Source organism: Dasypus novemcinctus, chromosome 24 (assembly GCF_030445035.2).
Source record: "Dasypus novemcinctus isolate mDasNov1 chromosome 24, mDasNov1.1.hap2, whole genome shotgun sequence".
Classification (NCBI taxonomy): Eukaryota; Metazoa; Chordata; class Mammalia; order Cingulata; family Dasypodidae; genus Dasypus; species Dasypus novemcinctus.
In genome coordinates, this window is record NC_080696.1 from 29,756,985 (window position 1) to 29,784,615 (window position 27,631).

Below are 27,631 nucleotides of genomic sequence, written 5' to 3' on the forward strand. Positions count from 1 at the left end.
TTATGGAAACACCCACCCCCACCTTTCCCCCACAGACCCGTGAAATTTTTAATGAGCCAAATGGCCTATTACAAGCACTTTATGACTCAGTGAGACTTTTCCCATATGTTACGTGTAACAACTGGCAGAGACTTTAGAACCCAGCTCATCCAAACCCATTATTAGCATGAAGGCCCTTAGAGAAGGCGTATCCCCAGGTGTCTGAACCTCTTGTCTAAAGCTCCTCCACAATGCCTTACTCTGAAGGAAGCAGGCAGCCAGATTACCCAAGCTGATTGCTCCTGGTGAGCTGGGCTCCTTTTGGTGCCTTCCCATTCCTGGTCAACTGGTAAGTCCATGTTCAGAACCAACAGCCATGCAGGGACCCAAGCCTTAAGTGCCCAGGACCTCAAAGCTGGTGTGTTTGTACAACAACACTCAGAGCTTAGATACCTATGTAGGTTACCTGCTGGGCTTACGCAAGACTAAGCTTCCTGCTACTGTTTTCTCTCTTTGGTGTGGCTATTGTACAAATGCTTAGTAACTTGTTTTATGAGCTTTCCCTCCCCCCAAACCTCCCAAGGCCTTCTGAGACACATTGGTGTCAGTGGGTAAGAAGTGGACAACATGAGGCAGGGTGATCAGCCCTGGTGTCACACAGGGGCTGGATCATTGCCAGGAGTCTGCAGGAGGAAACTTCCCCCCAGTGAAAGCATGGCTATGGAATGGCCCCTCTCTATTGCTCAGGGGCTTTAATTGGGACAGCAAGAGCCCCCACAAAAAGCAGGATGAAGGTACAACAGTAAGGTAAGGGATACCACAGGATGATACATCCATATAAGCATCATGCTACAAAACAGTCACCTTGGGAGGTCATTATTCCAAGGAGGCTACAGGTGTACAAACTGACAAAATTCATCACTACTATTTATTGTCTTACTATGTGCTTGGCACTGAACTTGACACTGTATATATATTAGCTTATTTCAATCCTACTGAAGATAGGCATTGTTATTCTCATTTCAGGCAGGGAAACTAGAAGTAAGAGCCAAGAAGGAACTTGCTTGTAGTTCACTGCCAGCCCCAGATGATTTGGTCCCTTGCACTCTTCTTGAGGCCTCCTGTGGGAACCAATGGCTTCCCCTGTGATGCTTGATAATGGTTCTCTCATACCAGACCCCAGTGTGGAAAGGGACACAGCTAGAGATGAGTTAGGCCAAATGTACTGCATCTGCCATGATGACTTTGTCCCCACTGGAAACAATGTGGGGAGTTGGGTGTCTGATGCTGGGAAGTAATCCTACCTCTCAGAACTGTCTGAGAATGTAGAAGGGAGAAGACCTGGCTGGGACAGCTGAGCCTCCTACCTTCTGGGTACTTGTACTTCTCTGTGATGTCCATGCGAGAGTAGCTGCCCACTGCCTTAGTGCTGATATACTTGCCCACGGAGTTGCTATCGGAGGAATTCTGCTTCTGGCTGTCTGTACTCTTATCATAGATCCAGATTATGCGATCAGCATTGACCTCCGAGAAGGCGAAGGGTGTGTCAAAGAGCAGGTCCACGTCACCCTCTCGGATAGCGAAGACTGAAGCCGGGCCACACTGGAACACCCCTGGGGGACAGGATGCAGAGGTTGGGTGCATGCAGAGGCCAGGCCCACCTGCCCATCCACAACAGCCCACCCCAGGGCCTGCTTTCCAGAAAGCCTTCCCCAACAGCCCCAACACTGCCTACCTCTACCCCACCTGTTGTGGATTGAATTGTGGCCCCCCCAAAAAGGTATGCTTAAGTCCTAACCCCGGTACCTGTGAAGGTGGCCCTATTTAGAAAAAGGGTCTTTGCATATTGTAATTGATTTAGGTTTAATTAGGCGGGCCCTAAAGCCAATGATTGGTGTTTTCATAAGACAAGGGAAATATGGGCACAGAGACACAGACACAGGTGCAGAAGGGAGAGAGAAGGCCGTGTGAAGACAGAGGCAGAGATGGAAGGGCTGTAGCTGCAAACCCAAGAATGCCAAGGACTGCCAGCCACTGCTGGAATGGTTCATATGGAGCACAGACCTGCTGACACCTTGACTTTGGACTTCCAGCCTCCAGAACTGTGAGGCAACGCATTTCTGTTGCTTTAAGTCACCCAGTTTGGGGTACTTAAGACAGCAGCTCTAGAAAACGCACTGCCCCAGGTCCTTTGAACTGCCTGTCGGCCCCACTCATCTGGCACCCAGCTTGGACCCTCCTGGGCTAGTGCTGGCTTTCTGTAAGTGCACCCTGGCCAAACCCCACCTCCACATATGACTGGCTCAATCCTGTACTCCATGGTGTGCAGTCCACACTGAGTGACTGCCTTTGGTCAGTTCTCTAAAAAGGAAAATCTTGCTGCCTCATGCTCAGGGCTGCTGTCTCTTTTCTATGTCCCCAAATCATTCTACCCTAGATGGCTTATCACCCTCTTATGCCTGGAAGGCTTCCCTGAACATCCAGCCTATGGATGTCTTTTCCTACTCTGAGCTTCCAAGCCCTAGGTATCATCTTCCCTCCTCTAGCACATAGCCTAGGTAGCTCAGATTTGTAGGTGTGAATATAATGTAATGTAATGTAATGTAATGTAATGTAATGTAATGTAATGTAATGTAATGTAATGTAATGTAATGTAATATAATATAATATAATATAATATAATATAATATAATATATATTCATGAAGTATCCAGCTAAAATAAATCAAGGTGCAAAATAGAAAAAAAGAGTATGATCCCACCTGTGTTTACAAAAAAGTAAACAAAAAGGATGCACACATGCATTTTTACATCTGGAACAATGACTTTCAACATTTTTTTTTACCATATCTCCCAGAAAGAAATATATTTTACATTGTGACACATACATGATCCTGAAATAAAAATTTCACAAAATAATTCTTGTTCTATGTACAAGGCACCCTGACATTTTATGATTTTTCTTTAATTTTCATTTCTATTCCATTCTATTTCATTTCTTTAAAACAAATGATGGTCACATCTCACTAATATCCACTAATAGGTTGCAACTAAAAGTTTGAAAAACCATGGCCTAGAAAATATCTGGAAGGTTGCCCCTTCTACCTCAAAATCTAGTAACATGCATTGTTTTTAACAGAGGGATTGAGTATTGAGGGTGGGGGAAAGTCTTGATTTTCATTGTGTCATTTTAAAACTGCTTGAATTTATTTTAACATTGTGCACATATTTCTTGATCACTAATTTTTTTTTAAGTTTGGAAGGACCAACTCAAAGGAGAAGAGGGGAAGAGGCCAGAGGTGGGAGGAGAAGTCCTGGGCACACAGCCCAGGATAGGGTCGAGGCAGCCTGCTTGAAGGAGAGCTCAGCTTGGCAGAGGAACAGACATAGAGGTGAGAGCAGAAGTGTGGGACACAGGCATGGAAGATCTGGAGCTGAGCTGGGGAATTTGGACTAAATCCCAAGGGCAATGGAGAACCAAGTCTATGCTAGGAGGAAGAGGCTACTAGTGGCAGCTCAGGCAGTTAGCAGAAGACAACTCCTTTCCCTTGTTGCCTGACAGGTGCCAGGGCCTCTTACGCAGGAGCAGCCAACATAGAAGCCAGCATGGGTGTAAAGAAGGCACTGATTTAAATAACAGCCCAAGCCAAACAAAGTTAGAGTGGAGATTCTATTTTTAAAATATTTATGTTTGATCCCATTGTGAATTCCAGAGATAGAGAGGACTTTGGATTACTTCCCTGTGCTGTTAGTCACTAGGAAAATAATTAAGAAAGGCCCACAACTTGAGATCAAGCCTGGGGAAGGGCTGAGAGTCAGCAGGCTGACAGAGGGATTACCTTGGCTCCTCTCTTGGGGAGTCGCATCCAACACCTGCCATCCATTGAATGAGGGACCCAGGTCAGTTCGGACAAACCAGCCTTCATTCCAGACGTGGAAATTCCTGAAGACAGAACCACAGACTGCAGAGCTTGCCCAAGGCCACACAGAAAGTGAGTGGTAAAGTACCTTGTCTCTGACCTGATAGTGTAGCACCCAATGTTCATCAAGTAAGTTTGCTCGGTGCCAGCTATCATGCTAAATCTTTGTGCAACACCACACATCCTCACAGCATGAGGAAGAGGGAACTGAGGATCAGAGAGGTTAAGCAGCTATCAATGGCAGAGCCAAAGTTTGAACTCAGGTATGCTTAACTCCAAAGCTTAGGCCCTTGGCCACCATACTCTACCACCTTACTGAGGAGCAGAAAGAACCTAGTTTAGAGTCAGCCACCTGGGGAGGGGCAGGCAAACATAGCTTTCTCTTCAGTATCCTGTTGGGGTACACTTCAGCATTTGGTGTGAAGCAAGAGTGACAGATCTGGCTCAGACCACCAAGACTCTGGGCTGTGGTCTCAAATGAAGAATTACAAATGCCAATCCTAAAATGTTCTTCATCAGTGGCATCACTATTCATGCTGTCTCTCAAGCTGGAAGTCTCAGTCACTTCTCCCCTCCCTCACCAGGGCCAATTAGCCAAAGCCATTCCATCCCTTGTTTCTGTCTTCCTTTCTCCTCCTTTATAGTCCCACGGTCAATATTAGCACTGGCTTTGGCAGGTTTCAGTCCAATTTGAAGAAAACATAAATCCAACATAAAACTGAGTTCTATCCAAATTGAAAAAAAAACCTTTATACTTGTGAGGTGGAAAAGACAGATCTTAGCAGAATACCAATTTCAGAGCCATAATGGAAAAGACTGATAAATCTGACTAGGTAGAAATATATATAAATATACCAAAAATTAATAATTAATAACTGTAGTTCTGCTTCTGATATGGAGGAGTAAGCTCTTAACAGATTGGCCTTTCTGCAGATAACAACAATATACCCTGAAAAAAAAAAATACAAAAAACCCCAACAGAATTTGAGGGCTCTGGAGAGTGAACAAAGCAGGAAGATTTCGAAGGGGAGCCAACACTTGGAAAAGTGGTCAGATTTGAGTGAGTTGTACTTTGTGTGACTTTGCCCTAAGGACAGCCATAGATGTGGTGAAGCACAGGGCAGTAAAAGCTCCAACAGAGAGCTCACACCTTTCTAACCTGAGGAACCTGGGAACAGAGCTTGGGTCAACCAGGATTATTAGAGAATGAGAGGAGAGTCCTAGAAAGGAAAGGGCCAAAGGGAACCCCAAATTCATACATAAACTCTGTTTAAACTTCCAGTGGACCCCTGAACCATGCATATCTGTGGCAGACTACAAGCAGCTCATTAAGGATAAAAAACTTGAACTAAGATTTGAGCTGCTGCCCACTGCAGGTGAGACAGAGTTTGTGATCTGAGGCTACCCAAGTTACACTGCTAAAACAAAAGAATAAAATTCAGACATGCTCAGTGTCCAGGATAGAAGTAAAAATTACTTAGCATACAAAAAACCAGAAAAATATGATATTCTCAAGGGAAAAGACAATCAACACAGACAATTCTTAAATAATCCAGATGTTGGAATTATCAGAAAAGGACTTTAAAGCCACTATTATAACTATGATTAAGAAGTAATGGAATATAGCGATGGGTTTAAAGGTTAGATAAAGAATACGTGTTGTTGACTTGGAAAAAATTCTACATCCTATCTTTTTCTTTTTTTTCTTTTCTTTTTTTTTTTCCCCCTATTGAGCTTCTCCTCACAGGAGCCCTAGACCACAGCAATTCATGTATGCAATATACAGCACTCCCACACATCCACCACAAAACCTTTTCCCTTCTACAGCGATACCCTTACACCCTATTCACATCATATTTACTTAACATGATGTACAGCATCTAAGACAATAGCTTTCTAACAAGGTGACATCTGTGCTTACATTGTGGTGCATACTTTAGGATACACATTTTTTTACATTCTTAGTTATCCTATGTTTTACATTATGGTTTACATTATCAGTCTGTCATCTCCTATATGTTATGGTGTAATATTACATGTTTTATATCCATCCTTGTGTACTCTCACGAAACTCCTCTCTTACCCCCCATTTACCTTGGTTCCACACATTTAATGTCCATTTTCCCTTCTACCTTGGTGCCCACAGTGACAGCCAACCTCCGTTTCCCAAGGAGCCACTTCCAGAGATAGATGGAATAGTGTTCAGGGCCTAACTTGCTCAACTGCCCCAATGCCCTGGGAGCCACCCTTTCTCTCAAGGGATACAGTTCCCTCTGTTTGATGGCATTAGTCCTCCCCAGGATGTGGGTCCACCCCCACTCTCACTACTTGGGTTTCTACCCCATGGTGTCACCCACTCTGGCAGAATGAGCATTTAGACATTGCCCAGGGGCCCATCCTGCATCAGACCCTCCCCTCCAAGCGTTCTAAACAGGTAACCCTCTATATTATATTTTGATATGATTTTCTCGGCATTTTACTCTCCACCAACACCTGACCCTCTCCTGTGTTCGTATGCCACCCCTCCCTCCCCCCACTTTTGGGCAATGTTACCCATCCGCCCCTCCCCAGCCACCCTCAAACCTGCAAAGCCCCAACCAGAGGCAACCCCTTGCCCCCCTTCTATCTCTTCTTTGTGTTCATACTTACCACCATCTCGTCTTAAATTCCACCCCTGCAGACATCGGCTCACATCCTTCCTCCACCCTCCAATTTCTTGTAAGCCTATCGTTCAGTCTCTTGCTATCTAGGGCAGCTTGGTTATTTCATATCATTGAGGTCATGTAGTATTTGTCCTTCAATGTCTGGGTTGCTTCACTCAACATAAGGTTCTCAAGATTCATCCATGTTATCACATGTGTTTGTAGTGTGTTTGTTCTTACAGCTGAGTAGTATTCCATTGTGTGTATATACCACATTTTATTGATCCACTCATCTGTTGATGGGCATTTGGGTTGATTCCAACTTTTGGCGATAGTGAACATTGCTGCTATGAACATTGGTGTACATATATCGGTTTGTGTCCTTGTTTTCAGTTCTGCTGGGTATATACCCAGCAGTGGTATTGCTGGGTCATATGGCAAATCTATGGCTAGTTTTTTGAGAAACTGCCATACTGTCCTCCAGAATGGTTGGATCCTTCTGCATTTCCACCAGCAGTGGATGAGTGTTCCCCTTTCTTCACATCCTCTCCAGCACTTGTAATCTTCTGTTTTTTTCATAGCTGCCAATCTTATGGGTGTAAGATGGTATCTCATTGTGGTTTTGATTTGCATTTCCCTGATAGCTAGAGATTTGGAGCATTTTTTCATGTGCTTTTTTGCCATTTGTATTTCTTCTTTGAAGAAGTGTCTGGTTAAGTCTTTTTCCCATTTTTTAAATGGGTTGTTTATCTTTTTGTTTTCAAGATACATGAGTTCTTTATATATGCAAGTTATAAGTTTCTTATCAGATATATGGTTGCCAAATATTTTCTCCCACTGTGTGGGCTCCCTTTTTACTTTCTTGACAAACTCCTTTGAGGTGCAGAAGGCTTTATGCCATTCCCTAGTAAGGGACCCTGACATTATATTGGGCTTCAAATTTCGGGGAGTTCTGGAACACAGAGTGTTTCAACAATGGCAATGGAGGGATACTGGTATAGGATACCATTGACAGGTGATATATGGCTGACAGGGAGCTGTACAGAACATATGTCCAGGGTGCATGGTAATGTTTGGATATACTCATAGTGGCAACAATTAAAAACCACAGCGGGGGGGTACTGGGTTCCTGGCCAGTGGTGCTCTGTCGTGGTCCCTAGGGGAGCAGCGACAGTCTCCCAGGTGCAGCGGCGGGGACTGGGAGGGAGTGAGGGTTCAACAGTGAGCCCCTGACGCTAATGACTATGCTTGTGAGCTGATAAGCCTAAAATAAGAACAAGGCCTAGAGCAGCATTGTGCCTGGGAATTTCCTCCTGGCAGCCTTCATGTTACTCAAATGTGGCCAGTCTCGAAGCCAAACTCAGCATGTAAATGCAATGCCTTCCCCCCCAGCGTGGGACATGACACCCGGGGATGAGCCTCCCTGGCACCGAGGGACCACTATCAACTACCAACTGATGATGCAACTGGAAAATGACCTTATACGAAAGGTTCAATGCGGATCAGCAGAATATCCCTGTCTACATAAAATAACATGACTTTAAAATGCTGTTTGACCTAATGTAAGGGGGAAATGGAAAGGAGAAATGAGTTTATATGGCTATGAGTCTCTAAAAAAGAGTCTGGAGGCTGGCAGAAGGATTGCCCTTATGCACAACTGAGCAGAGTCTGAGAGACAGATAAAGCAGATACAACCCCCAGATATTGGTTCCTTTGAGGGCTAAAGAGACCCATGGGAGTTATGGTCATGGCCGATGGGGTTAACTACCAGGTCAGATGGCCCCTCTTTGGAAATGGTGTTTATATGTGATGAATCTGGACTCAGATGGGATCTCTCTTCATAAGACTTTCATGCTGATGTGCTGGAGGTGCAGTTAGTGTTGGGGTTTAAGATATATTTAGGGGATTTGAATCTCTGGACTGACAATGTGATAGCCAGGTCCTGAGCCTCAACAGACTCCAGCACCTACAATCTGATTTATTGGACTTACCACACTCAGCTAAGATGGAGTTGAAGAAGGACAACCACCACACCATGGAGCCTAGAGTGATTACAACTGAAAGTAGGAGGATTGCATCCAGCATCCATGTGGAATCTGAGCCTCCTCTTGACATAGAGGTGCAATGGACACAACAAATCCAATATCCACATAGAAGAGGTGGCATTGGATTGGGAAAAGTGGACATGGTGGCTGATGGGTATGGGGAAAGGCAGGAAGAGATGAGAGGTGGAGGCATCTTTGGGACATGGAGCTGCCCTGGATGGTGCTTCAGGGGCAATCACCAGACATTGTAAATCCTCACAGGGCCCACTGGATGGAATGGGGGAGAGTATAGGCCATGATGTGGACCACTGACCATGAGGTGCAGAGGTGCCCAAAGATGTACTTACCAAATGCAATGGATGTGTCATGATGATGGGAACGAGTGTTGCTGGGGGGGGGGGGGGGGGGCGGTGGGGTTCAATGGGACCTCATATATATATTTTTAATGTAATATTATTACAAAGTCAATAAAAAAAAAAGAAGTAATGGACAATATGCTTGAAACAAATGAAAAGAGAGCCATGTTCAGCAGAGAACTAGAAAATATTTTTAAACAAAGAATCAAATAGAAATGTTTAACTGGGAAAAAAAGACTATCTGAAATTAAAAATTCAATTGATGAGTTTATAGCAGAATTGAGAGGAGAGAGGAAAGAATCAATAAACTTGATGACAGTCACTAAACTGATAACAGTAAAAATTATCCAATGTGAAGAAGACAGAGAAAAAAGAGTGAAAAACATCAACAAAGTAGGGAAAATATATGCTATATATGTGCTAGACAGAGATTTATGATAACCTACATAACAAAGTACTTACAAATCAATAAGTAAAGCCCACCACAGAGAAAGTAAAATATTCTAATAAAGAACAATGAGCAGGCAATTTCTATAAGGAAAACAGGATTGATGAACATATGAAAATAAGTTTAACCACACAAGTATTAAAAGAAAATTGAAATGACAAATAGATACCATTTCTACTTAAACTGAAAAAGATTAAAGCATATGATAATACTCATTGTTAAAAGAATGTGGGGGTTGGGGAGCAGACATAGCTCAGTAGCTGAACACCTGCTTCCTATGTACAAGGTGGTCCTGGGTTCAATCCCCAATACCTTCTAAAAAAAAAAAGAATATGGGGAAACAAACACTATCATACATACACTGGTGGAAGTTTTAAATGGTCTGAACTTTCTAGAGGGCAATTTGACAGTGAGTGTGAAAAACCTTTAAAAATCTACATACCCACTGAGCTAGAAATTCTGCTTTAGGAATTTCTCCTATAGGAGAAAGCTCACACAACTTCTAGTATTTACATATAAAAAATGTCTAAAATATATCATCAACTAGGAAAAGAAAGTTGCAAAATTGTGTGTGTATATATATACATAATGAACACATTTAGATTTAAAATATTATATATAAAAAGTCATAGAGGGAAGTGGATGTGGCTTAAGCAATTGGGCTCCCATCTACCACATAGGAGGTCCAGGGTTTGATACCCAGGGCCTCCTGGTGAAGGCAAGCTGGCCTGTGTGGTGAGCTGGCCCACACAGAGTGCTGTCGCATGCAAGAAGTGCTGCCCTGTATGGAAGTGCTGCCCTGCACAGGAGTGATGGCCCACACAGAGAGTTGGCGTAGCAAGAAAATGCAACAAAAAAAGACACAGAGGAAAGACAATAAGAGATGCAGCAGACCAGGGAGCTGAGGTGGCATAAGAGATTGATTGCCTCTCTCCCACTCCAGAAGGTCCCAGGATAGGTACCCAGAGCCGCCTAATAAGAATACAAGCAGACACAGAAGAACGCACAGTGAATGGACACAGAGAGCAGACAATGGAGGGAGGGGGGGGGACATAAATAAATAAATCTTTTTTTTTTTAAAGCCATAGAAAGTTGGTCCCTAATAATTCCATTGCCTAATAATTCCACTAACCATTTGGTGTAGATATTTTGTATATGGTCAGATTTTGGTGCATATAGACTACCTTTTTACTTTATTTCTATAATGTTTCCATTTTCTATAATGAGTATTATTAATTCTATAATTCAATTATTAGAAAATAAATGAATATATTTTAAAATAACCACTAACACAATGTTTCTATGTTACTAAAAGTCTTCACTGCCTCATATATATTGTCATTTAATCCTTGCAACACCTTATAAGATAGGAATAATTATTATGCTCATTTCACAAATCTAGAAACTGAGACAAGGAGAAATTAAGTAACTTGTCCAGGTCTCACAGCAAGTAAATAGGCAAAGTAGAATTTAAACCCAGGCAGAAGGCTCCAGAATCATATTTTTTAACTACCAAATTATACTGTCTCTCTGAATTCTTATTACTGGCATAGAAAGATCTAAAACATTATAAAACAGACAATACTTTGATTTCATTTGTATGATTAAAACTCACACCCAGATAAAAAGAAAGAAATATTTGGAAGGATTGATGCTAAAATGTTATTAGTGTTTTTCTTTGGGAAGTCAGATTACTAATGACTTTTTTGTTTTCTGATTTGTTGAGTGCTATAAAATGGGCATATATTTTTTCTATAATCTGCAGGGACCAGATAGGGCATGTGTACTCTATGCTATATGGGTATCAAGAGTTAGAAGCACCCCCAGGAGCAGATGCAGCTCAAATGGTTGAGCACCTGCTTCCCATGTACAAGGACCTAGGTTTGATCCCTAGTAGCTCCTAAAAACAAAACAATAGACAAAACCAACTCTCATTAGGGGGCAGATGTAGCTCAGTGGTTGAGTACCTGCTTCCCATAGATGAGGTCCTGGGTTCAATACCCAGTACCTCCTTTAAAAAAAAAAAAGAATTAGAAGTACCCCATAAGTACTTATCATGTACAATGTGGTCCCGCCATTCCCTTCAGGGAACAAGAGGAGATATAAGGAGACAGCTTAAAAACAAAGCAGAAAGTGGTAAGGTCATAAGAGGTGAACAAGCAAATATTTAAAATAATACCAATGAATAATACAAATGGGAAGAAAGAGTACTCTCATTCACTGCTGGAAGGAAACATGGAAACAGAGGTCACTATAACCCTTCTGGAAGGTAACAGCAATCAATGTCAAGAACCTCAAAACTTTTTATTCTCTTTGACCCAGGATATGTATTTTTCTAGGATGTGCCCAAGATTTACATATAAGAATGATCATGCTGTGTTATGTACACTAGAAAAAAGCAAAATAGATAAAATAGATAACAGTAGGGAAAGAGATCATGGTTCAGTCATACAATGGAACATGATGCATTTAAAATCATGTTTCTCCTCTCAACTGGGAGAGAATGGCCTATTCAACAAATGGTGCCTGGAGAACTGGATAGCCATATGTAGAAGAATGAAAGAGGATTACCATCTCACACCTTATACAAAGATCAACTCAAGATGGATCAAAGACCTAAATATAAGAGCCAAGACCATAAAGATCTTGGAAAGCAGTGTAGGGAAACATCTACAGGACCTTGTAATAAGAAATGGCTTCATGAATATCACACCAAAAGCACGAGCAGCAAAAGAACTAATAGATAAATGGGACTTCCTCAAAATTAAAGCCTTCTGCACCTCAAAGAAGTTTGCCAAGAAAGTAAAAAGGGAACCCATACAATGGGAGAAAATATTTGGCAACCATATATCTGAGAAGAGACTTATAACTTGCATATATAAAGAACTCATGTATCTTGAAAACAAAAAGATAAACAACCCATTTAAAAAATGGGAAAAAGACTTAAACAGACACTTCTCCAAAGAAAAAAGACAAATGGCTAAAAAGCACATGAAAAAATGCTCCAAATCTCTAGCTATCAGGGAAATGCAAATCAAAACTACAATGAGATACCATCTTACTCCCATAAGATTGGCAGCTATGAAAAAAACAGAAGAATACAAATGCTGGAGAGGATGTGAAGAAAGGCGAAAGCTCATCCACTGCTGGTGGAAATGCAGAAGGATCCAACCATTTTGGAGGACAGTTTGGCGGTTTCTCAAAAAAGTAACCATAGATTTGCCATATGACCCAGCAATACCACTGCTGGGTATATACCCAGCAGAACTGAAAACAAGGACACAAACCGATATATGTACACCAATATTCATAGCAGCATTGTTCACTATCGCCAAAAGTTGGAATCAATCCAAATGTCCATCAACAGACGAGTGGATCAATAAAATGTGGTATATACACACAATGGAATACTACTCAGCTGTAAGAACAAATACACTACAATCACACGTGATAACATGGATGAACCTTGAGAATCTTATGTTGAGTGAAGCAACCCAGGCATTGAAGGATAAATACTACATGACCTCAATGATATGAAATAAGCAAACTGCCTCAGAGAGCTAGAGTCTGGAAAAGAGGCTTAAAGGAAATCGGGGGGTGGAGGAAGGATGTGAGTTAACGTCTGCAGGGGTGGAATCTGTGATGAGCTGGCGGTAAGTATGAGCACAAAGAAGGGACAAAATGGGGGCAAGGGGTTGCCTTCGGGTGGGGCTTTGTGGGTTTGAGGGGGGCTGGGGATGGGAAGAGGGGTAATATTGTCCAAAAATTGGGGGGAGGGAGGGGCAACATACGAACATGGGAGAGTGTCAGGTGTTCGTTGAGAACAAAATGTTGAGAAAATCGTAACAAAGTATAAGTAGGAGGGTTACCTGTTTAGGATGCTCAGGGGGTATGGTCTGATGCGGGACGGACTCCGGGGGAATAGCTGAAGGCTCATTTTGCCAAGGTGGGTTGTACCATTGGGAAGAGACCCAAGAAGTGAGAGTTGGGGTGGACCCACATCCTGGGGAGGACTAATGCCATCAAATAGAGAGAACTGTATCTCTCGTGAGAAAGGATGGCTCCCAGGGCATTAGGGCAGTTGAGAAAGTCAGGTCCTGAATACTGCTGCAAGTATCTCTGGACATGGCTTCTTGGGAAATGGAGATTGGCTGGTGTTGTGGGCCCCAAAGGAAGGGGAAATGGATGTGGAATGGATGGAACCAAGGTAAATATGGAGGCAAGAGAGGAGTTCTGTGAGAGTACACGAGGATGAATATAAATCATGTAATATTACACCAAAAACATATAGGGGATGACAGACTAATAATGTAAACCATAAGGCAAAACATAGGATAACTAAAAAATTTAGAAAACTGTACAACCTAAAGTATGGACCACATAGTAAGCACAGATGTCACCTTGTTTGAAAGCTATTGTCTCGGAATCTGTACATCAGTTTCAGGAAATATGATATGAATAAGCTAAAAGATTATCGATGTGGAAGGGAAAAGGTTTTATGGTGGATTTGGGGAAGTACTGTATATTGTATATATGAATTTCGGTGATCTAAGACTCTTGTGAAGCTGACATTATGTTGGGATTCACTTTACAGGAAGTTTTGGATCACAGAGTGGTTCAACAATGGCAGCGGAGGAATACTGATATAGGATGTTATTGACAGGATATATATGGCTGACAGGGAGTTATACAGGGCATATGCCCAGGGTATATAGTAATGTCTAGATATACTCATAGTGGAAACAATTAAAAACAACACCTGGGAGGGTACTGGGCCCCTGGCCAGGGGGTCACTGTCGTGGACCCTGGGGGAGCAGTGGCAGTCCCCCAGGTGCAACGGCAAGAACCAGGAAGGAAGGAGGGCCCAACAGTGGGCTCCTGATACTTATGGCTATGCTTTTGAGCCTATACACCTGCAATAAGAACAAGGCCTAGAGTAGCACTGTGCCTGGGAGTTTCCTCCTGACAGCCTTCATGTTACGCAAATGTGGCCACTCTCACAGCCAAACTCAGTATGTAGATGCAATGCATTCCCCCCAGCGTGGGACATGACACCCGGGGATGAGCCTCCCTGGCACCGAGGGATCACTACCACATACCAGCTGAAGATGCAACTAGAAAATGACCTTGAATTAAAGGTTCAATACGGATCAGCAGAATATCCCTGTCTACATATAATAACATGACTTCAAAATGCTGTTTGACCTAATGTAAGGGGGAAATGGAAAGGAGAAATGAGATTACAAGGCTATGAGTCTCTAAAAAAGAGTCTGGAGGTTGTCAGAAGGAATGCCCTTATGTACAACTGAGCAGAGTCTAAGAGACAGATAAAGTAGATACAACCCCAGGTATTGGTTCTTTTGAGGGATAAAGAGACCCACGGGTTCTATGGTCATGGCAGATGGGGTTCACTGCCATGGCAGATGGCCCTTCTTTGGAGCTGGTGTTTCTGCATGATGGAATTGGACTCAGAGGGGATCTCTTCTCACAAGACTTGCATGCTACTTTATTGGAATTGTAGTAGGTGCTGGGGTTTTAGATATATTTAGGGGAGTTGAATCTCTGGACGGATAATATGACACCCAGGCCCAGAGCCTCAACAGACTTCAGCTCCTACACTTTGATTTATTGGACTTACCTCACTCAGCTAACATGGAGTTGAAGAAGATCAACCACCACACCATGGAGCCTAGAGTGTCTACAACTGAAAGCAGGAGGAGTGCATCCAGTATCCATGTGGAATCTAAGCCCCCACTTGACATAGATGTGCAATGGACACAACCAATCCAATGTCCACAGAGAAAATGTGGAATGGGTGTGGGAAGGGTAGCCATGGTGGCTGCTGGGTTTGGGGAACGGGAGGAAGAGATGAGATGTGAAGGCGTATTCGGGACGTGGAGTTGTCCTGGGTGGTGATTCATGGACAATTACGGGACATTGTAGATCCCCCCAGGGCCCACTGGATGGAACGTGGGAGAGTGTGGGCTATGATGTGGACCATTGACTACCGGGTGCAGTGATGTTCAGAGATGTACTTACTGGGTGCAATGGATGTGTCACGATGATGGGAAAGAGTGTTGCTGTGGGGGGAGTGGGGGGTGGGGGCGGTGGGGTTGATTGGGACCTCATATTTTTTTAATGTAATTTTAAAAAATAAATAAATAATTTTTTAAAAAATCATGTTTCTTAATATAATTAATGACATGGGAAAAATTCTCATAATATTTAGTTGAATCAACACATGATTCAAAATAGTTAATGAAGTGGCTGGTTTCCAGGTGTGGGAAAAAGTAGGATGAATCTATTATATGCTTTGTCTTGTACTTATGCCTTATAAAATGGATAATCCCAATTTTATAAATAACAATTAATAGAGAAAAGATCAGATAGAAAACTATCCAATGTTAAAAGTATGTGACAATGGGACTGCAGGTGACTTTAGATGATCTTAGGTAGATGAAAACAGCATGGGAGGGATAAGAAAGTAACAAGAAAAATAAGTTTCTCATCCATCTTATTCCCAACAGTGAACCCTGCAAGAAGGGCAGGTTGGAAAAATATTGTTAAATAGCTACATTTTCATACTTATTTATTCGCAAGTTGGGAATTTAAGACAGAGTTAACAAATACATCCTGATTTCTCCCTCATCCAAAAGCCAGCAGAGTTTTCTCACACAGTATTTGGGGTGTATGACTTTCAAATGCCCAAGGATGCCTTGTTTCTACCTTGAGAGTTTGAAGAGTAGGAGCTTGGAGAAAGGGCAGGCTTTAGAACTATCTAAGGTTTTTATTTTTATTTTTTTATTTTTTATTTTTTATTTTTTTAATTGTCTTTATTATTTTTTGCATGTCTCTTTTTTTTTTGTCTTTATTTGTTTAATATTACATTTAAAAAATATGAGGTCCCCATATACCCCCATTCGCCTCTCCCCACCCCTCCCCCCATAACAACAATCTCCTCCATCATCATGAGACATTCATTGCATTTGGTGAATACATCTCTGAGCACCACTGCACCTTAAGGTCAAGGTTTTTATTAAAAGATGCAGATTGCTGCCTTTCCTAGCCCCCCCCCCCCCACCCAAATTAACTCTCATACAATCTCTCAGGTTTATAAAACAGTCCCTTAGAGACAGCTACTGAGTTAAGCTTATCCTTGAATTCAAAGACTTAAAAGTCAAGAAACCTTGCCAAAACCCTGCCCCTTCCACTGTGAACTTCTTCTATTTGTCCCTCCAGATGCAGTTCAGAGACTCCCTCTCCCAAACCTCCAAATCTTTACTGACATGCCCAGAGAATGTCATTCATACCTCCATCCTACCTCTGAGGTTTGCACCTACTTCTATTATTTTACTTCTTCTACCTCATAACCACCATCTATTATGCAGCTCTCAGGTTTTGAATTGAACTGTTCTGCAGCCTAGGCACTCTTGGAGGCTCAGTTAACTCACTGTGGACCTGCTTTAGGTATACTGGGAGATTGGTTAAGTATTTGGGGAGGCTGGTGTTTAGAGGCAGAGATTGCTTTAGGAGCCAGTGGCTCAGGCTGAGATGGGTGTGCACTATCCATATGGCTGGGCAGTCCCCATGTGGGCAGTCCTCTCACTATCTTGGAACCTTATCATACCTGGAAGGAAAGAATCAGATCTGTGACTCTAGAAATTTGGGGATCAAGTCACAGAGTTAAGAAAAGTGTCAAGATAAAAATAATCTTGGCCTGACTGTTTCAAATCATTTGGTTGCTTCTCAGTGACTGAACAGGCTCTGGAGACCTCCTTTATAGAAGTCTAGAAGAGGACTGAGTAGAAGCAGCAACCCAAACTAAGCTCCTTGGAAAGAGTTCTGAGAATGAAGAAGTGAATACTTCAGAGCTTTGTGCTTCTTAAGCCAAACCACTGGCATGAGCAGAATGATTTAGAATAAAATTTACCCCAAAATCAGATTAAAAGATAAACCGGGAAGGAATTGCTGAGGCCCCTGATCTAGCCTTCATGTTGCAGATGGGAAACCGGTGTGGAGACGTTAAGCGCTTCTGTGATGTCATATACTTAGAGTGCTATGTGTCTCTGCATGGTTGCCCTTAGATTAGTTCCTTCTCTCTGGACCACTGCATTCTCATCTAAATGAGCAGTGGTCCCTCTAAATGAGCAGGTCCCTCTCAAGATCCCTTCTAGTCCTAATGTCCTTGACTGCTCCATGGAGGGAGACCTGTACTCCACCTCTTGCTTGGACAGGCCAGAGTAATTTCTCTTCACTGAGCTGCTGAGACACTGTTCAGTCTTTATAAAAAGTGGTGTTTCCTGCCTAAGTGTGAAACAAAGAACCCGGCTCTCCACTGGAGTGGGTTTCCAAGAGTTCCGACCATATGGTCCTTGAAAGCGCAGCACCCCTTCTAGCCAGAACCATGGCTGGGGTCCAGTCAACCTCCTCTGGGATATCTCAAGGTCAGAGTTGTCATATTTCTCAAACATCAGTCAGTAATAATAATAACATTCTCTGGGATCTCTATGATGCTTTAAAATTTACAGAGCTGCCTAGGTTCAAATCCCAGCTCTACCTTCTAGTTACATGATCTCAGGTAAATTGCTAAATCCTTCTGTGTATTGGTTTCCTCATCTATAAAATGCAATGAAAATAACAGTGCTTACATCATCATTTGTGAAGAGAAGATATAATCACTTAGAGCAGTACCTGGCACACAGCAATTGAGCAATAAATTATTAGTTGCTGCTGTTATTATTAAGCACTTTGAGAGGTTTTACTTCACTTGACCCTCATATTCTATTACTTCAGGCAAATCTGGATAAGTTTCTAAAGCTATCAACATTTGCAAAATACAGAGTTTCACGCTAAAAATTTCCTGTAGTATGGTACTTAAATGTTCTTATAGTAATGTTGACTATTTTCACTCAAAGCAGAAAATGACTCATGGCTCTCTTGGGAGGGGTAGCTCTCAGACAAAAAGTGGAGTAGGTTGAAGGCTGCAGAGAATCAAAAAATTCAAGCTAACAAGTGATTAAAATGATCATCTAGTCTAGGCCAACACTTCCCTTTCACTGATGGAGAAACTGAGGACCAGAAAGTTGGAGTGGCTCACACAAGTCCTACAGCAAGAAGGTAGTAGGTTGGAACTAGGGCCTAGGGCCCCCTGTCTTCACACCTACCAGTGTTGGCCCCTTCCCCCATACCTCCCCTCAGCATGTAGGGAATACAGTGAGGAGTGGCCATCAGCTTCTACTACTTGCTGAGAAGGGTCACAGAAGGTTGGCAGGGGATGGTAGTGAGAGAGTGATGGGTAATGGAGACCCTCAGTAACAATCAGAGCTTCTGGGTCTGGCACTTTCCCCACACAGCCCCATCAGTCCATACTTGCCCCAGAGGTTGTTATATTTGGAATCAATTATTATGCTGATGAGAGTTGGTGGCCTGAACAAACAACCAAGAGACTGGGGTCTATTTAAAAGCCCCACCTTCCTAGCTCCAAGAAGCCTTCCTTGACACCTGCCTCCCTGAGTTCCCACAGTGCTTACTGTCTGAATCACTCACCTGGCATGTCACACACCACACACCTGTGCTGTTAATTAGCCTCTATTAAGGGTTTGCTCCCTAGCCCCCACCTAACATAAATGCTCTAAGTAGAGGGACTGAGTCTTCAGCTTTCCAGCCACCCACAGTCCCCAGTTCACAGGTTAATTACAGAAGGGTGACACCAAAAGAGACCCCAAAGACCTTTTCTGGAGGACATTATAGCCAGGAATGACGTGGCCACAACAATCAGAACAGGCTGTGATGGAGTTTCAGATACAACAACAAAAGAAGAAAAAGGAGAGAAGAAAAGATACTCATTTATGAAAAGCTGGAAAACAAAACCTTGCCACAAGGAGCAATGTCATTACATAGAACATTGTGTGTGTGCACATCAAGAAAGGAAATCCTAAAATAAGACTTTTTTCCCCTTTAGGCCCTGGCATCCTAGGCCCTTGGATGAATTATGTAACTCTTGCTCTCCTTCAGAGACTAGGGATGCTTAGAATGTTCAGTTCACTTATAGGCTTAGATTTTAACAGTGTTTTCCCTTGATTTTTTTAAAAAATTTTATTCCATTAATTATACTGAGCACATTTCAGAAAAGCTGTATCTACTTATTCTGGGAATAAGTAATAAAGAATATTTTACATAAACTATCTCAAAGTTGAACATTTGGAAATAAGGCTATATCTGCCATATGGTTATGTAGCGATATATATGTGTGTGAGTGTTTCTATGACAGTGTTATCCTTTGAAATGGATTAAAACAATGGACTATTGACATATGTGTGTGATACTTCATATATATGAACACACAGAGATAGCTATGGGTGTAAACAGGTAAAATTATTTTCAGGTGTCTTCTGGTAATAACTTGGCATCTGGTATAAAGCTGAAAGGACATCTATTTTTATGTGCATCTACTGCTATATTCAGTTTCACATATATATATATATATGTATATGTGTTGTATATAATCTACTTGCAGTTGGCTCATTACAAATGTGCATGTGTGTGTATAGATACATATGCATGTGGCATATTTATGGTTAGTAATATATATGCCCAATTACATATAAAGTTTTCTACTTTCAGCTGGAACCTGGATTAACTTCTAACTTTCCATTCTACCAACCAAGGTACATAATTAGTATAGATGCATGAGAGGAAATGTGCTGCTTTTCTTACTCTTTAAGAAAGTCCATAAATCATACGCAAGACCTGGAATGAGATAAATTTATATTTCTTACTGGAAAAGTAATTGTTTTAACTTTTGCCTTCTAAAATAATTTAAGATCTAATGAATCCTATAAATTCAGGGCAATTTTGCAGAGCCCATGAACCATAGCTTTCACTGCTACTAGACCACTTAACAACAGCAAGATAGAACTGACCATCAGACCCTGTAAAACTCTGAGAAGTGTTTTTGGTTTTGCTCAATGTGTAATTGGCATTGTAGGCATTTCCATTCTGAACCATGGATTGACATGTTACTTGACTCCCAACTCTGGTTTGAGCTTTGTCCCAGGGGAATGGTGAGTGAGAGGAACATGCTGCTCTGATTTGGTGCCCTAGGTTCAGGGAAAGGTTCTGATACTTACCACACACTGTCACTTCCTCTGTCCAGGGGGTTTCCCATGGGGTCATAGTACACATCCACGCTGAGGTTTCGGTCTGTATCATGAGCTGAATTGAAGTTGGTGACTACCCGGGAGGGAATTCCAAAACACCGCAACACTGCAAATCAAGGGTCAGTCTTAGAGCTCAGGTTGTGATGGAGGGGGTACCTTGACTTGCCATATTGCTGCCCCCTGACCCAGTAAAGCTCTATCACATCCCAGGTACCTGTATTGAGGGTCCCAGCAAAGACCCAGCACTGCCCAAATCGGACAGGCCTGAAGTCAGAATTTTTCCATTCCTTGAGGATCTCCACACTGCCGTTCCAGTTCCTTGGGTCCCGGCCCCCCGTGTAATCACCGCTCCAGTTCCCAGAAAGCACGCCGTTGTCATCATTGCCATTGATCTGGGCAGGAAATCCCCCGTCCCCCATCAAATGAATCAGCACCTTACCTTTTCTACAGAGAGCAATATGCAGAGTTCAGGGGACAAGGTGGGGAGATGAGGAAGGAAGCCAGGGAGCTGTCAGGTAGACTTTTCTGTGTCTTTCTAGGTGATTCGAGAAGAACAATTATAATAATAACCCCTTAGATGTATTGAACAGTTTCTGAATTTAAAAGTGCTCTGACTAATGGACCATATTTGGTTGCCCTTGGCCCCTTGTAGGCTCACATGTTTTAAGTGGCAGAGCAGGGTGGGAAATCCAGCTGGCAGAGGACTTCTTGCCAGAGCTCACATGCCATCACAGATGTATGCTTGGGTATCCATGGTTTGGAACTCTCTTTGGGTGTATTGGTCTTCTAAAAAGATCACTTTAGACTTTAGCAACTAACTGCTTCTTGTAAAAATAAAGATGAAATATTGCTTTTTTTTCATGCATTCGTGCATGCACATATTCATCCATTCATTCAATTTAGGGCATGGTTCTACAGGATCAAAACCACACTGTAGTGTGAAAAGATCGCTGGACTGGGAATGAAGAGATCTGAGTTTCATTATCTTTGACAGACATATACTGAAATATTTACAGGTAAAATGATGTAATGCCTTGGATTTATCAAATAATCTGTGGGGGTGGGGTTGGACATAAAACAAGATAGGCCTGGAGTCGGTCATTGCTGACCTGGGTGAGAGGTACATAGTTGTTTATATTTTTCTGTCTACTTTTGTGTATATATGAATTTTTCCATGACAAAATGTTAAAAGAGAAAGAAAGAAGGAGAAGCCTGTTTTACAAGCCCAACCTTTCCACTTGTTGGCTCGATTATTGTGGGCAAGTCAAGTCACCTCTCTGGGTCATGTTTCTTTATCTTCCAGTACACAGAAGGTTAGAAACAAATGACCTCCAAGGTATCTCCCAGTAGTCAAGTTTTCAGAGTCTAGGAAGCACTGATGGTCATTTATCTCAAATGTACAACAGGAGGTTGGATGAGGATCTCCAAGTCTCCCCAACCTGAGAGTCTGTGATTCCTACTCCTTCTCTCTGGGAAAGTCTACAAGTGGCAAGATCTGTGAGAATGGGAGACTGGAGACAGAAAGGTCCTTGCCCAGAACAGGCCCCGCAGCCCAGGGGTGAGCTCTGTGCCCCTTTCCAAGAGGACCTGGGCTATAATCATAGGGTCAGGCAAGATGCAGCCTCCCCAAGATGGAAGATGGAGCAGCCCATCCCCAGCTCCTGAGTCACCAGCATTCTCGCACCAAAGTGGTAATCAGCAGGGTCATCTTTGGCTGAAAGCTGAGCATTTCAAAGACCTATACAAGTCCCAATTACCTCAGGGCCCAGCCCAAGCAGGAGGTCTGGAAAGAGCATCAGGAAGGTGTAACTGAGGAAACAGGCACCCAGATAAAGTGGTTTGTCCTGAGGGCTGGAGTGAGTCAGCAGCTGCAGGAGATGGCTGCCTCACCCACTATCTTCTGGGCTAGGGAGGCTCAGCTTCAGAAGTTGCCCAGCTTCACCTACTCTCTGCCTTGGTTTTCACCTGGCTTTATTACCCAGGCCATTTGGTTTTTCCAGCCATTTGGTTTTCAAGGTTCAGCTCAAGCCCCGCTTTCTTCCCATATCTTTCCCTGACTGTTTTGGTCCTCATGGGTCAGCTCAGTGCTTCCAGCTTCTATGGACCCAACCTTATTTTACCCAACTCTTTTCCTTCAAGGCCCAGTTTAAGACTCAGCCTATTCCAGAAACCCTCTCTGATGATCTCCAGATACTTAGGCAGCCTAAAGTTGGTTCAAATTTCTAACTAGGGAGCTAGTTTGTTCGCTTGCATATTATCTAACTTGAGAGTAAAGCAACCAAGAAATGTCTAGTTCATTAACCAGTTATTGTGTTTTAAAAGAAAGAAAACAGATACTTCTTGGTATTTAATTTAAAAGGGATAAAGTTAAATAACTCTTTTGCTTTTAGCATTTTTAATCTGTAACTGTGACAGGTTGAACCTATGATTGGAAATTCTGTGGCAGAGCAGAGCAAAGGAGGTTAACACTGAAGCTGGGTCAGGGGGGATCCACCTACATTCCCCCTTTCCAGATGCCCAGCAATGGAGTTGAGTCTTGGCCCTGCTTCCTGCCATCCTGACAGACACCAAAAGGCCAACTTCCCTTTGTCATCTGAAAAAGGTCATATGACAAAGTGGAAAGGGCCTGGACATGGAGCCACATGCACCTGGGTCCAGTTCTGTCTCTGCCACTTCCTAACTGCTTGTCTCAGGCAAGGCCTTGAACTTAGGGGAGCCTCACACTCTGCGTTTTCCAAGTGGGGTGCCAAAAGCTGCCACCTGGATTTTGTGAGGCTTCAGTAAGATGACACATGTAATGAGTGTATATGTCTAACCCATAGTTGGTGTTCAATAAATGGTGAAACTAGTAATTACTGTTTGCTTCTTACTCACCATTGCACTCAGCACCCGGCCAACATATTTGGGGTCACTTCTGCGGGCCACATCCATGGCAGGGTCACGGCGGAAATTCAGACTCTTATCCAGAATCAAGAGGCAAATTTTCAGAATGCCCTCTTCAAACTGTTTAAAAGTGGGACCAGTTGTTGGGATGAAAGAAATGACAAGTAGTCTAGGCTAATGAAGGTGGTGGGAACCATACTGGTGAGAACTACAAGGACAGTCTGGGTCCCTCCACCCCTTGGCCTTCAGAACTGAGTAGCTACTGAGGAAGAGCTACCACCCTCAGCCACCCATGCAAACAGAGCTCTCCCTATGCCCGTCGCTGGTTCCCTGAAAGTGAGCAGAGGGAGCATGGCATAGCCAAGCCCCTCACTGATGTGGGCTCCAGAGCAAGTGGCCTAGCCTGTCTGGACTTTGTGTCTCCATCTGTAAAATGAGGGATGGGGCCAAGCTGATCTCAAAGTTTCCTTCTAGCTCTGATGGCCCATGATCTTGAACATATTATTTAGACTCCCTGAGCTCCAATTATAAAGCTCTGTCTCACTTAAAGAGATATTTTAAGCTATTTTCACAAAATAACTTACTTTAAGTCAGTGCTTCTCAAACTGAGGCCACTCTCTCTTGCCTTAGGGTCTTTTTGTTTGCTTTTCCTTCTGCCTGGAATGCTCTTCCCCAAGACATCTAGATGGCTCCTTCTTCCACACACACAACCCCCCCCCCCCCACCTATTTCAGGTCTCTTCTCAAATGGCTTCTCCTAAGAAAGGCTTTCCCTGATCATGCTATCAAAAATAGCCCTCTTTTATCCCTAGGTGTACTCTACACCCTTACCCTACTTCTTTTTTTTCCTTCCTTCCAATGAAATTTGACACAAACCCAACACATAAAAGATTAATGCAGAATCACTCTGGTTGACTGTAGAATGGGGTCTGAAAATATGCAGAGCACACACCTGCCCACCCACTTCTGATTATCCATGGCACCTGCCCAAGGTACTTCACTGTAATGATTTTATTCATCTGCTAGGAGAAAGAGAAGGTGGAGGGAATCTCTGTAAGTTTTGTAGGCTAAGCAAACCTGGGAACCCTATGGATTGAGATGGGAGTCAAGGAACAGACCTCAGGGTATATACCAAGAAGGTATAGCTTTGAAAGGTTGAGTGCACAAATCCTGGATGTTTCAGCACAGCTTTACATGGAAGAGATGACAGGAAAAAAATCTACTCTCACTATCTCCAGTGACTCCACTGGCCTTGAGCCTTAATTCTGGGACATGGCACCAATAATATTGCACTGCACTGACCAATAATATTGTGTCTGCCTTGCCCATTAGATTGTGAGTTCCTTAACTCCTTAGTCAGCTATTGCATCCTTAGTGAGAGGCTTGAGGCCTAACACCTAGTAGGTGGTCAATATCTATCTTCTGAATGAAGGAATGAATAGAAGGGCAGGCAAATGGACAGATATGGGATCTTCTGCCTAGCTGTGGGCCCAGCTGCTAAGCTCCTAGGGTAATAGAGACATGGCCCCAGCCCCATTATGACCCTCTTACCTGTCCAAAGTTCCAGCCGACCATGCTAATTCGATTTACACTTCCCACATAGATGATGCCAAAATCTTGCTGAATGTACTCCTCCCTCTCAGCATGGTTATTCATAAAGACACTATCCGCTGTTTGACACAGAGAAGATATCAGAGACTAGAATTTTACAAAGACTAGAGAGATCAGCCCTCCTCCCACTTCTGAAGACTGACTTTGGAACTGGCTCCTTCAACATTTTCCCCAACCTCCAACTAGGAATACAGCATTGAGTTGTAATGCTTCCAGCTCAGACAGTGGAAATTATGAGCTGGAAAGAGAAGCTCGGTGACCTGAGGGTCTGCAAACAAGATCCCAGGGATAAGACACTTGTTCATTGCTCCTTCAGGCAGGAAGCGCTCTCCATGCTGGAGAACTCTACTTTGGCAATTATCCCTTATAATTACACCATGCTAAGAAGTTTGATAAAGCCCAAGAGAACCTCACAATAGTTCCAGAGGGAACAGCAGGATGCCCATTTAATGGTGAGGAATCAATCTGAGACACACAGAGGTAGAATAACTGCCCAGAATAGAACAGCTCGTCAGTGGCAGAATTGGGACTCAAACCCATGACCTCTGACATCTAGCTTCCGTGCTCTTTCCACAGCTCACAAGCTTTCTTTTATCAAATCTGAGCCTATAAAACTCATTTTCCCTATATCTCTTCTATGGGCTCTGCTTAGTTGATAGCTAGGAGTGTAGGTTGTTAGATGCCTACCTTGCAGCCAGGGATTAAAGAGCAGGATGAATGTTCCAAGATTTGCAGAGAAGTCATTGCCCTGGGAGCTCTTAACACCCAGCAGGTACTGTCCTATGGGTGCATTGGCAGGAGTGGAGATTGTGATGGTCAGGGAGCTGTCTTCCCTGTTCTGGAGCACTGCGCTCCAGCCATCACCACTTCTCCCACTGGAGAGTGGAAATACAGCCTTTGTCCTGGCTGACTCTGAGGGGGAAGGCCCTGTTAAAAAGACAGAGAACAATGGGAAGCAGGGAGTGCTGGTCAGGCTGTGGGGAGAGATCAGGTTTCAATACAATCTCAGGGGCCCTAAGGGGGATGCCATCCAACAAAACAGCACATGATGATGCTGGAAACAACTTAAGAGACCAAGTAGGCCAAATCCCTCTTGATTTGAAGATGATGACTTTGAGGCTTAGAGTTGGGCAGCAAGGCACTAAAAGTCACCCTGAGTCAATAGCAGAGCTGAGCAGAGCCCAAGGCTCAGTGATCCCAATATCACCACCATCACTACTTGGTTGTACAACCCCAAAGGCTATTCAGGAGTGAGGTAGGTGAGAAGGTACCTGTAGAAGCTGTGAACACTAGACTCTCTTTAGAGATAGGGTTTCCTTTCATGTTCATTATGATAGTGAAGCCCCGGCCTCTCCGTACAATCAGCTCCCGGGTATTGAACTTGTCCGTGTGATGTGCCTGCTGGTTGGAGTTCATTTGCCAGTCGACATTCACAGATTCTAAAGGTATGAGACAGAAAGGAGGACCTCAAATCCTAAGGGAGCAAGGAATGGTGTCATGGGGAAACATATAAGATACCAAAGGGACAGCTTTTGGAGAGGGGGTAGTTGGAGAAGAGCCAAACTTCTAGGAGAAATTACATTAAAAACCAAAGATCTTGAACCCACATAGCATGAACTTCATAACCTGTTCCCATTCAATCTCCCCAGGCTCAGATCCCACAACTATTATAACTTAAGCTCACAGAAAATGCTCTGCCCTTTGGGGCAGCTGAATCTCTACACATACTCTTCCCTCTGCTGAGAAAGTTTTCTCCCTCTTCACCTGATCAACTGACACTCAACCCTCAACACACAGCCCAATGCTCAGTGAGACTTTGTCCAACCATCCAGGAAAACCAGTGCCACCCCCCAGCTGTATGACCAGAGCACCAGGTTCTGTGCACTTTGAGCATCGCTCATTACTTTTGTGGAGGGGGATTCAAACAGAACCGGAGAAGAGGAGAGTTCTCTCAACCTGGTCTGGCTTGCATTCTTTCCCACCTGTGTCTCCAGACACCAAGTGCCTTTTATCACTTCAACATCCAGCAAGTGTTTGCTCATGCATTCTTTACCTTCTCTGTATTTGCAATATCTTGATGTTGGCCTTGACCTCTGATGCTGGGAAGGACAATCATAACTCCAAGCAGCACTTCTAGCCCTAGAGACTGGAAAATCCCTGCTCTAGAGGGGACTTTCAAGCATTCACTGGCAAGAGATTTATACAGGAGAAGGTCAGAGGCCCATGAGACCTTGAGGACAAGGACCTCTCAGATCTCTCCTCCTCAACTTATTAGGAGATGTGCATGATTTTGGAAGTGAGACAGGATTATGAGGACACTAGGCTGTATGAGGAGTTTAGTCTATAGAAACTTTTTGAGAAATTTTAGTCCTTTGAGTTATGTTCAAAACATTGCATCACCCACTCCATTGTCAACCAAACTGGTCACTTTCTTTACAGTGATGCCCCAACTACTGAGGGGAGAGTGGTGGGATGTCTTTTTTTGGAGTAGAAAACAGGATTTAATATGATATTCAGGTATAGGATTTGCTATTGACAAAAAATAAATTTACCTCTACACAATAGGTTATTTTTAAATACAAAATATTCA

General features: G+C 43.1%; 1 protein-coding gene across 10 annotated transcripts in view; it reads right to left on the reverse strand.

Annotated features, from left to right (window-relative positions):
• TGM3 (transglutaminase 3) overlaps positions 1–27,631 on the reverse strand; it is a 159,044-nt gene that overhangs the window by 17,180 nt on the left and 114,233 nt on the right. For all 10 annotated transcript variants that reach the window (XR_011647298.1, XR_009183174.2, XR_009183173.2 and 7 more), the window contains 8 exons: positions 26,313–26,480; positions 25,729–25,968; positions 24,982–25,100; positions 23,423–23,551; positions 20,763–20,940; positions 20,519–20,654; positions 3,818–3,921; positions 1,347–1,592 (listed from right to left, as the gene is read on the reverse strand). Coding sequence is in view for 7 of the 10 variants with exons in the window: in XM_058286811.1 (XP_058142794.1) it covers positions 1,347–1,592; positions 3,818–3,921; positions 20,519–20,654; positions 20,763–20,940; positions 23,423–23,551; positions 24,982–25,100; positions 25,729–25,968; positions 26,313–26,480 (1,320 nt within the window). In the remaining 3 variants the exon portion in view is untranslated. The remainder of the gene's footprint in view (positions 1–1,346; positions 1,593–3,817; positions 3,922–20,518; positions 20,655–20,762; positions 20,941–23,422; positions 23,552–24,981; positions 25,101–25,728; positions 25,969–26,312; positions 26,481–27,631) is intronic.